This window comes from Monoraphidium neglectum, assembly GCF_000611645.1.
Source record: "Monoraphidium neglectum strain SAG 48.87 unplaced genomic scaffold scaffold01238, whole genome shotgun sequence".
NCBI classification, from domain to species: domain Eukaryota; kingdom Viridiplantae; phylum Chlorophyta; class Chlorophyceae; order Sphaeropleales; family Selenastraceae; genus Monoraphidium; species Monoraphidium neglectum.
The window spans coordinates 3,724-16,012 of NW_014012390.1; the positions used below are offsets into that span (position 1 = coordinate 3,724).

General features: G+C 63.2%; 3 protein-coding genes across 3 annotated transcripts in view; 1 reads left to right on the forward strand and 2 right to left on the reverse strand.

Moving 5' to 3' along the window:
• The window catches only part of MNEG_7146 (hypothetical protein), a gene marked incomplete at both ends in the record, with an annotated part of 2,191 nt that extends 1,967 nt beyond the window's left edge, over nt 1-224 (forward strand). The window contains one exon of the mRNA XM_014044380.1: nt 17-224. Within this exon, the coding sequence (XP_013899834.1) occupies nt 17-224 (208 nt within the window). The remainder of the gene's footprint in view (nt 1-16) is intronic.
• Nucleotides 225-1,341: 1,117 nt separating this feature from the next.
• Nucleotides 1,342-6,770, reverse strand: MNEG_7147 (prolyl-tRNA synthetase; the record flags this gene model as incomplete). The annotated part of the gene is made up of 12 exons (XM_014044381.1): nt 1,342-1,537; nt 1,804-1,963; nt 2,568-2,715; nt 3,359-3,457; nt 3,721-3,945; nt 4,168-4,308; nt 4,606-4,770; nt 5,131-5,280; nt 5,773-5,907; nt 6,179-6,282; nt 6,531-6,642; nt 6,768-6,770. The coding sequence occupies 12 exons, from the start codon at nt 6,768-6,770 to the stop codon at nt 1,342-1,344; spliced, it is 1,638 nt and encodes a 545-aa protein (XP_013899835.1).
• A 4,218-nt stretch (nt 6,771-10,988) lies between these two features.
• MNEG_7148 (hypothetical protein) lies at nt 10,989-11,192 on the reverse strand (the record flags this gene model as incomplete). Its single annotated transcript, XM_014044382.1, has 1 exon — nt 10,989-11,192. A coding segment is annotated over one exon (204 nt), but the record flags the coding sequence as incomplete, so codon positions are not given.
• Between the last annotated feature and the right edge of the window lie 1,097 nt (nt 11,193-12,289).

The window sequence follows — 12,289 nt, forward strand, 5'->3', positions numbered from 1 at the left end:
GCGCGGCCGCGCGCAGCGGCAGCGGCGGCAACGGCGGGCCCGCCTACATCTTTGCGCTGGGCGCGGAGGACACGGCCGGCGCGGCCTGCGTCATCGGCAAGCCGGCGGCGGCCGGCAAGCCCGGCAAGGACGCGGGCGGTTGCGCGCGCGACCAGGCGCCCGACGTGCGGCGGTACGAGAACGCCGTCTACAGCAAGCTGCCCCCAAGCGACGACGCAGCCTGATCAGCGTCCGCCCAGGCGTCCTCAACGGCCTGGGCCCCCACTTGCGGCCTGAACGACGGCGTGTTGCGCGGCACCCCCTGTGCGCGCGGCGCCCCCGTTCTGGTGGCCAGCCGGGCGATGTCTTGCCCTGCCGGCCAGCCGCGGCTGCGCCGCCAGCAGCGGCTCTCAGAGGCGGCCCTGCTGAACGCTTGACGTCCCCCGCACCGGCCAGGGCCTTGGCGCCACGCACCTAACTCACTAAGCTCCGGGCGTGCCAGTTGAGAAGCACAAACACGCGCATCAGGCCGATCCCTCACCCCTGCTGCAGGCGCCGCCGCCCGTGCCGCCCGCCCTTGTACCCTCTTGTACGTACCATCACTTGATGCCAACACACAAGCACCCCGCATGCCTGCCGTGCACCTCTGCCAATTGCTCATCACGGCTGCATGCGTTGCCAGCCTCAGGGACCTCAAAACTTCCATCAGTGCAAGGGCTCAAGTGCCCGATGCGCAGCGGCTAGTTTGATGGCCTTTCAACGTGTACCCTTGCAACCCATCACAGCAGGCGTTGAATCTCACTGCAAACAAAGGCACAAGTCGACATGCATGATTGCCCCCAACCTTATGACTTTAGTAATACGTAGCTCTGGCTGGCTGTCCATGCGCTCCAACCCGAACAAATTCCTGCCGGGTCCCTTTGGTAGGGAAAGTCTGGCCATCAGTGCGATGGGGCCGGGGCCAGCCCTCAGGGGTGACCGCCTGACGCCTGAATGTCTCCTGGCAGGCCTGAAGCGCATGCGGCAGCAGTCGCCCCGCCTGCCTCAGATCAGGCCCCTGCTACGGTCCTTAGTCGGCCCCTCCCCAGGGCAACGGCCAGGCCAGTGACATCATCGAGCAGTCTTTACACGCGGGCCCAACCGCATGGCAGCACAAGCTATCCTGTATGTTGAATACACATCGACTTTCATGAAATCGGCGCCGGTTGGGGCGCCATCAGCAGATACACAATGATTTGTTTGGCCAGATGGTAGCATGAATGACAGCGTGCGCACGAGCGCAGCACCTTGGCCGTCCCGACCGCACCCCGGCCGGCGAAGAAGCAGGGAGGAGCGGCCCGCCGCGGCACCTGGGGCGCGCCCTCAGTAGCTGCGCCCCCAGAGCGCCCAGTTCTTGGCGGGCTTCCCACTGGCGAAGCAGACCGCGCCCGCCGGCAGCTCCGGCTGCACGAAGGGCAGGCAGAGGGTCTTGGCGCCCATGCTGTCTGCGGTGGCGGAGCGCTTCTTCACGTCCTCCTCCACCTCCTCCTCGTCCGCCCAGGGCGCCAGGACCATGTGCCTGCGCGTGGGGGGGGAGGGGGGGATGAGGTGCGGTGGCTTGGGGTACGAGGGGAGGGGCCTGTGAGGCTTTGGACTGCGCCAGAGGGGGTCACAAAGGCAGCACCACAGCAGGAGCGAGCAGCAGGAGCGAGCAGTCGCAGCAAGCAACAGCGGCAAGCAGCGGCAGCAAGCAGCGGCAGCAAGCAGCGGCAGCGAGCAGCGGCAGCAAGCAGTGGCAGCAAGCAGCGACAGCAAGCAGCGGCAGCACGCAGCGGCGCGTCTCACTTGCGCTCCAGCGCCGCCATGAAATCCTCCCACGTGGTGACCGTCTCCAGGCACGCGTCGTAGCGCTCGCGCGCCCGCACCAGCATCTCCGCCTGGATGGTGTCCAGCAGGGCCGGCAGCCGCGTCGACAGGTCAGCCCACGCCACCGTCTCCTTGGCGCCTGGGGCGTGGGGGCATCGATGATTGGGTGGTTCAGCAGGACAGAGCAGATTCTGATTGAGCACCTAAAGGGAGGCGTCGCTGACTTTGTTGCAAGGCTGGAGATGTTTTCTGGCTGTGGGTGCTTTCAAGACAGCAGGGTTGTAACCGGTGCAAGGCTTTGGCTCAGCAGGATCCATTGGTACACGAAATTCATCTCATCACGCCCCGGTGGGGGCGCTCGAGTAAATCCCTTATGTGTGGTCTCATCACGGCCAGGGCTGCCACCTCGCGCAGCTTGCCACCACCACCTCACATATGCACACATACACAGATGCACACACAGACATGCAAACACACATGCACGCGCGCACACACAATGTCCGTAGGGCTCAGATACCGTCGCAGTTGTCTGTCTTCAGAGTGACCCCGGGGGCCCAATGCCGTGTGCCTGCCCGGGTCAGGAACTGTGGTGACATCACCGCCCCTTCACCCACACACGCCCATGCACACACTCACACACACACACACACACACACACACACACATAAACAAGCGCGGACGCTCTCGTATGCATCACCACCGCACCGCACGGCAACGCCCCTCTCCACGCCCCCAGCACCCACCCGTGTCGCGGCGCGCCACCACCACCACGCCGGCCTCCATGTCCCGCGGCCCCAGCTCCACCCGCAGCGGCAGGCCCCGCATCTCCCAGTGGTTGTACTTCCAGCCCGGGGTGTAGTTGGTGCGCAGGTCCGTCTCCACGCGCACGCCCTGGGGGGTTGGGTGGGGGCGAGGTCAGGAGGGTGCAGGGGGTGACGGGAGCTTGGTTGGTGTGCTGGGGGCGGGGGCTTGGCGCGGCGGTGTGAGCAAGGGAGAGGGAGGGGGGGTCGTGGGGCGGAGGTTGCTGGTACTGATGGTTCGCGCAGGTTGCGTAAATGGCAGGTGTCTCAGTCAACGTTGCCAAGTGCCTTTGTCGTCAGTCAGCGAGAGCGGTTTCATGCGGGCAGATCGGATTCGCAGTAAAGAGTCTGATCAGCAACACGTCACGCAAAAGCATGCCCCATCACATGTCTTCATGCAACTGGCACGTAAGTTGCCTCGGCTCAGTAGGATCCATTGGTACACGAAATTCATCTCATCAAGCCCCGGTGGGGGCGCTCGAGTAAATCCCTTATGTGTGGTCTCATCACAGCCGGGGCACCCCATACATGACATGCACACACACGCCAACACACACACACACATACACACATACACACACACGGCATGCGTGCACTTGCACGTGTACAACCTTCACTAGCGTGGCCGTAAATCCATGTGAGGCGTGCCACCCCATATTCTAACCCTTGGCAGGTTGCGTTCAGATCAACAGCCCCACACGACCCCCTCAGAAGGCAAAGCCCTGCAAACCCACCACTGCCTCGAGGCCCTTCCGCAGCTCTGCCGCCTTGTCAAACATGCCCTGCGCCACCTCAGGGGAGGAGTTGCCCTTGGGGATGGGGATGATCACCACCTGCAGGGGGAGCGCGAGGTGGCGTCACAAAGGCAGGCGTCGAGGTCAGACAGGAGTTGCTGGCAGAAGGCGGGAGGCAGGGCGGCCGCGGCGCGACGAGCCCTGCGCCAGAGCCGAGGCGGGCCGCGCGCAGCGCTGGGACCGAGGCGGGCGCGCCCTGGAGGCGCGGGAGGGGCGTCGTGTCGCAGCAGAAAAGCGACCGCGGCGTGGAGGGGCGCAGCGGCGGCCCTGCATTGCTTGAGAGCAAGCGACCCGCCGCGCACCTGCTTGGGGGCGACCCGCGGCGGCAGCACGAGCCCCTTGTCGTCCGAGTGCGTCATCACCATGACCCCCAGCGTGCGCGTCGTGAGGCCCCAGCTGTTTTGCCACGCGTGCTGCTTGGTCTTCTCCTCGGTCTCAAACTCGATGCCAAACATGCGGCTGAAGTTCTGGCCCAGGCAGTGGCTGGTGGCGCCCTGGATGCCGCGGCCGGTCTCCGGGATGTACGCCTGGCGCAGCCAACGTGAGGGTGCAGGGGGTCAAGAGTGACGCTCGACGCCGGGAGCTCTCGAGCTGCAAACCTGGTGGATCGGAAGCGGCGATGCTCGCGCTCCCTGCAAAGTCAGCCGCAGCAGCTTGCGCGCGACAAGCGGCTTTATGCACCACAAAGGTTCAAACGGCGGAAGACCCTGGCATCATGTTGCCGCCAGCGCCCCCCTTTCTCCCCGCACCTCGACGGTGGTTGTGTACAGGGCGCCCGCGAACTGCTCCTTCTTCGACTTGCGGCCCTTTGTGACGGGCACGGCCAGCAGCTGCTCGTAGACGCCCGCATAGAGGTCCAGGATCTGGAGCACCTCCGCGTCAGCCTCCTCCTGCAATTTGTGAGTGGATGTGTGTGGTTGTGTTTTTTTTGATCGGAGTTGTGTGTGCATATGTGTTTGTGATGCGAATGTGTATGTGCGCGTGTGTATGTGTGTGTGTGCGCGTGCATGCGTGCACATGTGATGGGGCAAAGCAGGGCGCATGGGTGCGAATGTGCATGCACACGAGCGCGGCCGGCCAACGCCTGCAGGCACCGTAATGCCAATGAATGGAAAAAAGTGCCCCAAACCCACACGCACGACTCTGACAAGACCCCCTTTGTCCCTGCCCCGGCCCGCGCCCCCCACCTGGGTTGCGAAGGCGGTGTGGCCCTCCTGCCAGAGGAACTCGCGGCTGCGGATGAAGGGCGTGGGGTACTTGAACTCCCACCGCACCACGTTGGTCCACTGGTTGAGGCGCAGGGGCAGGTCGCGGTGGGAGCGGATCCACTGCGCAAAGTAGGGGTACATGGCCTGGAGGAGGGGATGGGATGGGGGCCAAGCGAGAGCGTGGGAGATGAGGAGGTGGCATGGTTATGGGCATAAAGTCGCAGTGAGGGTTGCACAGGTTTCGCTGCAAGAACACGGTGAGCACGGGAGCAGGAACACTGAACGGGCAGGTGGGGCGCCGCGGGTGGAGGTCAGGCGGCGGAGCAAATGAGACGGCACCACGGCACCCATGCACTATTGCTGCTCATGACGCTCGTCCATAGCAACATCTCAAGGCACCCGTTCCCCCACGTACCCGCGGCCCCGCGGCGCCTCATGGAGGACGGCTGCCATCACCCCTCCCACCACTCCCCTCCACCCGTGATACCCCCCCCCCCCTCGCACCGTCTCGCTGGTGGGCCTGATGGCGATGGGCTTCTCCATGGGCGTGTTGCCGCTGCGCGTCACCCAGGCCACCTCGGGCGCGAAGCCCTCGACGTGGTCCTTCTCAGTGTTGAGGACGTCCTCCGTAATGAAAAGCGGGAAGTAGGCGTTCTGGGGGGAGGCAGGGTGGGTGTCGGGCGCGTGCGAGGGCAGCAGGATTGCGGGTGTTGGCTGTGACGGAGGCGGGCAAAGCAGCACTGGAGTGCGACGCAGGCGAGTTTGCGGGGAACGCAGGCTGGGGCGAGACAGCAGGAAGTGGGAGTTTGCGTGGCTGTCTGCATACGCATGGCATGCATGCACGCTTGGTGTGTGTGTACAAGGGTTGTGGCAGCACAGCCTAGATTGCAGAGTGTGCTGCGTGACGTACGCGGGCTTTGGCTCAGTAGGATCCATTGGTACACGAAATTCATCTCACAGCGCCCCGGTGGGGGCGCTCGAGTAAATCCCTTATGTGTGGTCTCATCACGGCCAGGGCTGCTGCCCCTTGCAGCTTGCCACCACCACCTCACAACATGCACGTGTGAGCCCATGCCCACACACAAATCTGGTACACACACACGCACGCACGCACGCACATATGCACGCACACCATGCACCCCACACCTGCACGCCCAACGCCTTGATGTTGTCGTCAAACCAGCGGTGCACCACCTCCCACATTGCAAACGCCCATGGGCGCAGGATGTAGCAGCCGCTGACGTCGTAGTAGCTGATCAGCTCGCTGGCAACCACCAGCTCCTGCACATCACAATGCATGCATGCACGTGCGCACGCATGTTCGGTTGCATGCAACACAGGAACACGCAATGGCTCGGGTGCATTTGCACCGGCTGGTTGCTGCACCGCGTGCTGCTGCGGTGCCAAAGCCTTCCAGCGCCATTCGAGTTGGCTGGTGGCAGCTGAGTCACTCCGTCTGCCCTGCCCGGGCACCGCCGCCGCCCTCCCAGCAGCCCCGCAGCCCTCGCTCTCATCCGCCCCTGCGAATGTGCCCTTCAAAGGGGGCTCGCACCTGGTACCACTTGTTGAAGTCCTCATTCTTGGTGGCAGACAGCCCCAGCTGCGTCTCCTTCTTCTTGTCCTTGCCGCCGCCGCCGCCAGCCCCACCGCTGCTGCCTGCAAGCGACGGGGTTGCGAGGAGGGCGGTTGCGGTTGGGCGGGGCGGTTGAGCACTGCTGCGCATCGCGGCACTGTTCGCTTTCCGCTAGGTGCATCATCGCTCTCGACAATTCGGTCTGAACTGACACACGTGAGCATGCATCAAGCGCAACTTTCACGAGGCAGGCTGCTGCACACTTGCTGCATGCATGCCCATGTGAATTTGCAGCATGCGCTGCCGCTGCTGCTGCGTATGTGCTGCTCACCCTCCTTCTTCTCCTTCGGCACTTTGGGGGCCTTTTCCTTCTTCTCCTTTTTGGGCTTATCCTCTACAGCGACCTCGGCCAGCTGCTCAGCCACGTTCTCAGCAGTGGCCGCCTGCGAGTGCCAAGAGAGGCGGCAGGCTGGCCATCACCGCTTGATCTGCAGATTTCAAGCCTCAGGACCATCACAAGCAGTAGTTCCAACTTATTATTGCTCAACCGCAGCGATTAGCCACCCACCATTGTGCTTGCTGCCCCTAAGAAGGCAAAGCACCCCGCGTGCCGAGCCCGGGGCTGCGAGCGAACTGAGTTTGTTTGATGCGATCGTCAAAAAGCAGATCTAGCTCGTAAGACCCTGCTGAAATCCGCAATTCGGCTCGAGAATGGAGCGGCGGGCCCTGTTCTTTGACCTGTGGTGCCTCAATGGCGTGGCAAGTAGCTGCTTGCCTGTATAAATGCTTCACTCTATCAGTGAAGTTGCTGATACCTTCGCTTCGACCCTACTCTCTGACTATGTGATCTCGACACCGGCACCTGTCAGCCTGTTTGGCATGTATTCAGGACTCAAGGGAATTGATACAATCATAAAACATTGTAAAGTGGCTCAGGACATGCGGTAAGTGTGTTTGGCTGTGTTCGGCAGGGGCACCATGCTGCGTCACGAGGCGAGCGCAGGTAGTGGAGCTTGATGCAGACCCATTGGGCTCCTGCTGCACCAGCCAAGACACCCGTAATCCTGGCACAGACCGGTGAGGAGGTTCAGCGACGTGGCTGGGTGGTGCTTACAGTGCGATGGCACTTGGCTTGCGTGATGGCGTTTTGCAGCAGCTGCATCAGCACCTCACGGCACAGGCTGGCCGCTGCGAGGCCCGAGTTCCCTGGCCCCGCAGCAAGACGCCCGAGAAAGTGGTTTCCCATTAGGGATTCAACACAGTGCCAAATCAACCTTGCAGCTGCAAGGCGGCGAGACTCCGGTGATCCCGCTGCGCGAGAGTGCCCCAGCGCAGCGGCACTTGGTGTCGCCGACATTCGATTGCAGGAGCCCTAGCCATACCTGCTGCCCACCTGTTGGCTGTGGGGCGCCCCCGTGACTGCCGGCAAGTGGTGCGTGTGACCTTCGCCATTCCTGCCCATCACATGCATGGCGTTCCCCGCAGGCCCGCCTGACAAGCTAGGGTAAGCCGCGCCAAGGCTGCAAGTCATTGAACAAGTCTATGGCCGTCGTGCGGTGTGACGGCCGGCAGCGTGTGCTTTGATGCGGCCATCGCGCCCGCGGTAAGGCTTGCAAGGTAGACAAAGGGAAGTCAATGCCTCAGCTGACCAACTTGCCCTCCCTCTGCAACCACCCCGCAGCTGGCGCTTTCAGTACCACGACGTGCCAAGATGCCGGCCAGCATGACTATGCACGGCTTATTCTGCATGATGCCTTGTCGCGTATGTGTATGTTGCAGGTCCTATCGCGGGGCCCTGCTGCTCTCCAGTCTATGGTGACGCTGTGTAAACCATGCTGCCTGAACGCACAGCTGCAATCCCCGGGACGAGCCAGGGGGGCTACTGCGCTCCTCTACATGCATGCGCGCACGTCTGCAGGAGTGGTTCCACCAAGGCGGACATGTGTGTATACCCGCAGAAGCCTCAACCAGGAAGGAGTGTCCTCATGCAGCAAACAGGATGAGCAACATTCGCATGTTCACGGACGCGCTGCATTCACTGCTGTTCACCAACGGCTCGAAGGCACACGCGGCGCACTACACCTTGCAAAATACATCGAAAACGTTCAGCGGTATGGCAATATAAGTAGCCGTGCGGGCATATTGTGCAGGAATGCATTCGACACCCGGTCAAAGCGTTGCATCTGCGCGACAAGCAGCCTCCAAGCTTGAGGACGCTCACCGCGTCCTCAGAAAATGTCGGGAAACCAGCACGGTGGCACAGGTGAGCAGCATGGCTCTGCAAGCGGTCTATCACTCGGTTTCGTTTTAGGGATGCCATCTGCCACACTTTTCATTGTAGGAGTTTTTGAAATCGTGTATCGACGACAAAGTAAAGCCGTCGAAGAAGGGGCAGGGAGGTGCACCCAAGGCTGCCAGCGGTGGACGCGCACAAGCAAGCACCCCGCGCGGGCGTGTGCAGCACCGCCAGCCGCGCCTCGTGCTCAGCGACAGGGAGTCGGACCGCCTGCTGAGCACCATGATGGCACTAGAGGAGTGCGAGCATTCATGTGGAAGCGCCACGAACGCCACTGTGCGCGCCCAGGCACCAGTGCAGCGGCCGGCGTCTGGCGGCAGTTGCAGGCCCAGCAGTGGCAGCAGCGCAGGCCGGACAGCAGAGGCTGACGATGACATGCTGGTGGGTCTCATCGAGCTGCTCAACTGCAAGGCAGACTGTGCTGATCAGCAGCAGCAGCAGCAGCAGCAGCAACAGCAGCAGCAGCAGCAGCAGCAGGAGGAGGAGGAGGAGGAGGAGGAGCAGCAGCAGCAGCCACCGCCGCCGCCGCCTTCGAGCGCGGCTGGGGAACCAGCACCATCCGAGGCGCGACAGCAGTCGCACGCAAGAGCCAACCTGCAGGGGTGGCACGCAGAGGACGGCGTGTTATCGGTCTGGCGTGGTTTCTACAGCACCTGGGGCAACCAACCTGCCGCTCTCATCCAGGTACAGTCAATGCTGGCGGGATGCAGCCGCAGCTTTGTGCAGGGGCAGGCTTCCCCGGAATCGTGCAACATGCTTGTGCCATGCGCAGCAGTTGCACACATCTCAGTTCCCATGCCTACCTCAACTTGCACATGTGGCAGTCATTTTGGCGGGCGCGGCGTGCCCGGCTTGAGTTTCTCAGGCGCCGCAAAGCCATCCTGGTGATCCAGTCAGCATACAGGTGATGATGTGTCATGATGTTTACCAATTTTAGCATGTTTCATCTGGCAATGGCGAAGTTTTCCAATGGTACATTCAGGCTGAGGTTTCTTGCATCGGCCCTTCCGGTCCTGCAGGGGGACCCTGGCTCGCCGCCAAGCATCACTGCAGCAGCAGCAGCAGCAGCAGCAGCAGCAGCAGCAGCAGCAGCAGCAGCAGCAGCAGCAGCACCAGCAGCACCAGCAGCAGCAGCAGCAGCTGTCGTGCCGGGCGTGCAACGAGGATGATGCGCGAGAGCACGACAGGGGGATCAGAAGCGATGCTGCAGAGATTGGCATGGAGGAGCTGATTGCCTTGGAACCGGAGACTAGACAGCAGCAGCTACAACAACAGCAGCAACACCACCACCAGCACCAGAACCAGCCGCAGGAAGCAACAGCAGAGCCCCAACCACTGCCATTGCTGCGTCAGCATCAGGGGCCGGAGCTGGAGCAGGAACCTGTACAAGGCTTGCCCATGGGCCATACCACGCCGCTGCTGGAGTTTGAGGCCCACAACTTTTGTGCTCAGCCTGGCGAAGCCAAACCTGGCGAGGACAACAGCGCTGCAGCCAGCCTTGGCGGCAACAAAAGCAGCTGCAACATCGGCACCGGCAATTGCAGCAGCAGCACCGCCGCTGATGGTAGCCAATCCAGCGGCAGCGGACTTGGCCCCGTCAATGGCAGGGACCACGGCAGGGGCAGCAGCGGGCACAGCGGCGATGGTGAAGCACCACTGGGTAGTCTGCTTGGCAGGCCCCTGCATGTGCGGAGCGCAGCAGACACCCGCACCGCCGGATGCGTGCCGCAGCAGGAAGCCCTGGGCGTCTTTCAGCTGGACGACGGGGCCGCCATGGCAGTGGCAGCTGTGCTGCGGCAGCGGGCGTCAGAGGTCGAGGTCGCCGAGGCCGCAAACCAACGGGCGCTGCACGGGCGGGCCCAGTGCGCGGCCAGTAGCTTCCGGCGCATGCGCGAGGTTATGGAGGCGGTCAAGGGCGGCAGGAGCTTCAGCCCGTGTAACTAATTGGATTGCGTTTGTACGACTCAGGAAGTGCGCGTGTCCTCACGCTCCCTGGGTGACCGCTCCCCCGCATGCTTGCTCGCCTGCCCTACAAATAGTTTCATGCCAATCCTCGGAGCACGGCGGCGCCTGGCGGCTCCTTCTGGCGCGGGCCTCGCTGGGCGCTTTTCGCTGTCAAAAACTCCGCATGCATTACGACACGAGGGGCACCACGAGCTCGCCTTCCCATGTGCACTCCAACGTCCCGTGCCGTGGACCGCGCAAGCCTCTGCGTCTAAAGCTGTTGCATATCAAATTGCTGATGTTGGCGCCGCCACCTTGTCATCCCAGCAACAACGGGGCCGAGCAAGTAGACTTTACACCGGCACACCCTTGCCCCACACAACAGCAGAAGCAGCGGGCACTTGAGAACAGATGTGCTGTGTAAACAAGCAGCAGTGCCTAAGCGATGGCCGCAGCAGCAATTTCAGCAAGCGGTGACATCACATCAACAAGAGGCATTCCCAACAACCCTGACCAACTCCAATCCCCAGCGCAAGACATCACCGCTACTGAGCCGCCCGCGCAGCCGGGGGCCCGTCCCTTAATCACCTGTCGGCCCCTGCTCCCCCGCCCTCCTGCAGCGCCAGCCGCGCCCCCGGCCCCGACCCCACAACTTTGACGCCCCCCTGCGCCCCCAGCCTCCTGCACTCCCTGTCCATTGTCGATTGGATGTAGCGCCAGTCGGACGGCTCGGGCGCCTCCAGGCGCAGGTGCCTCCGTACAGGGCAGGGGGACCGGGGGGCGTCGGTGGTGGAGGCAGCACCGCGGCGCAAGTTGGCGCAAGACAACGGCGCAATCATAAGCCAGAGTGGGTGAGCTCTTCCAGCGGCGCTGTCTGACACTCGCTGACATGACCAAATCACGGCAGTGCATGGTGTGCCGCCCCTAAAATGGCCTTGTGCCGCCCCCTTGGTTTCCCTTGCGCCTGCCGCATTCTAACCCCCTCCTCTAGACGCTCGGAATCTCTCCGCGCTCAGCCAGCGCGCGCACTGCCGTGCCGGCTCTAGGACGCCGCACCTGAGCCGCGTGGGAGTCACGGTCAGCTGCCCCAGGCGGCCGTCAGTCATGCTGATGTCAGCGTACCACAGCAGGCCCAGGTCATCCCTGTACTGCTCCGGCGGAAAGCGCGACTCCACAAACACGTTCTGGCCGGGCAAGTGGGTGCGGGGGCGTTGCGGGCTGCGTGTGCAAGTGCGCGCCTGGCGCCTACACGTGCGTGGCGCGCGCGTGCACGCGTGGCAAGCGCTGGGCGTGCGCTGGAAGTCGCGGCGCGCGCAGTGTTTGGCCACATCTAGGTCGGGTGGGCATTTGTTCACGGGATGCATTTCAAGTGAAAGGGATGCATTTTCAGCGCAAGCGTACAAGCCCAAACTGGTGGTCAGGCTTATGGAGCGACTACCAGCCGGCACACTTCCAGTGTGCCCGGCCCTTGCTCAACACCTCCGCGATTGCTCAGCAGCTGTTTCTGCAGCCGCCGCAGCTGCCCAAGGCGCCAACCCCCGCGCGCCGCGCTCGCTGCATGCATGCCAGCCTCCATAGCCCGCAAAACTGCGAACAGCGGAGCGCCGCGGCGCACGTCGGGGAGCGGGGACGCCGGCGAGCTCGCGTGCCTGGAGGCAGGGGCGCGCGTGTGCGCGTGCATTTGCGCGCCTGTATGCCTTCGTAGTCGCTGATGAGGTCGCCTGCGCCATGCATGATGAGCTTCCCCTGGAACAGCTCGGCTCCCTTTGCGTGGTGCGATGAGTGGCAGTGCACGACGTCGACGCCAGCTGCGGCCGGGGCGGAGACGGGCGAGTGGGGTGGGGTGGGGT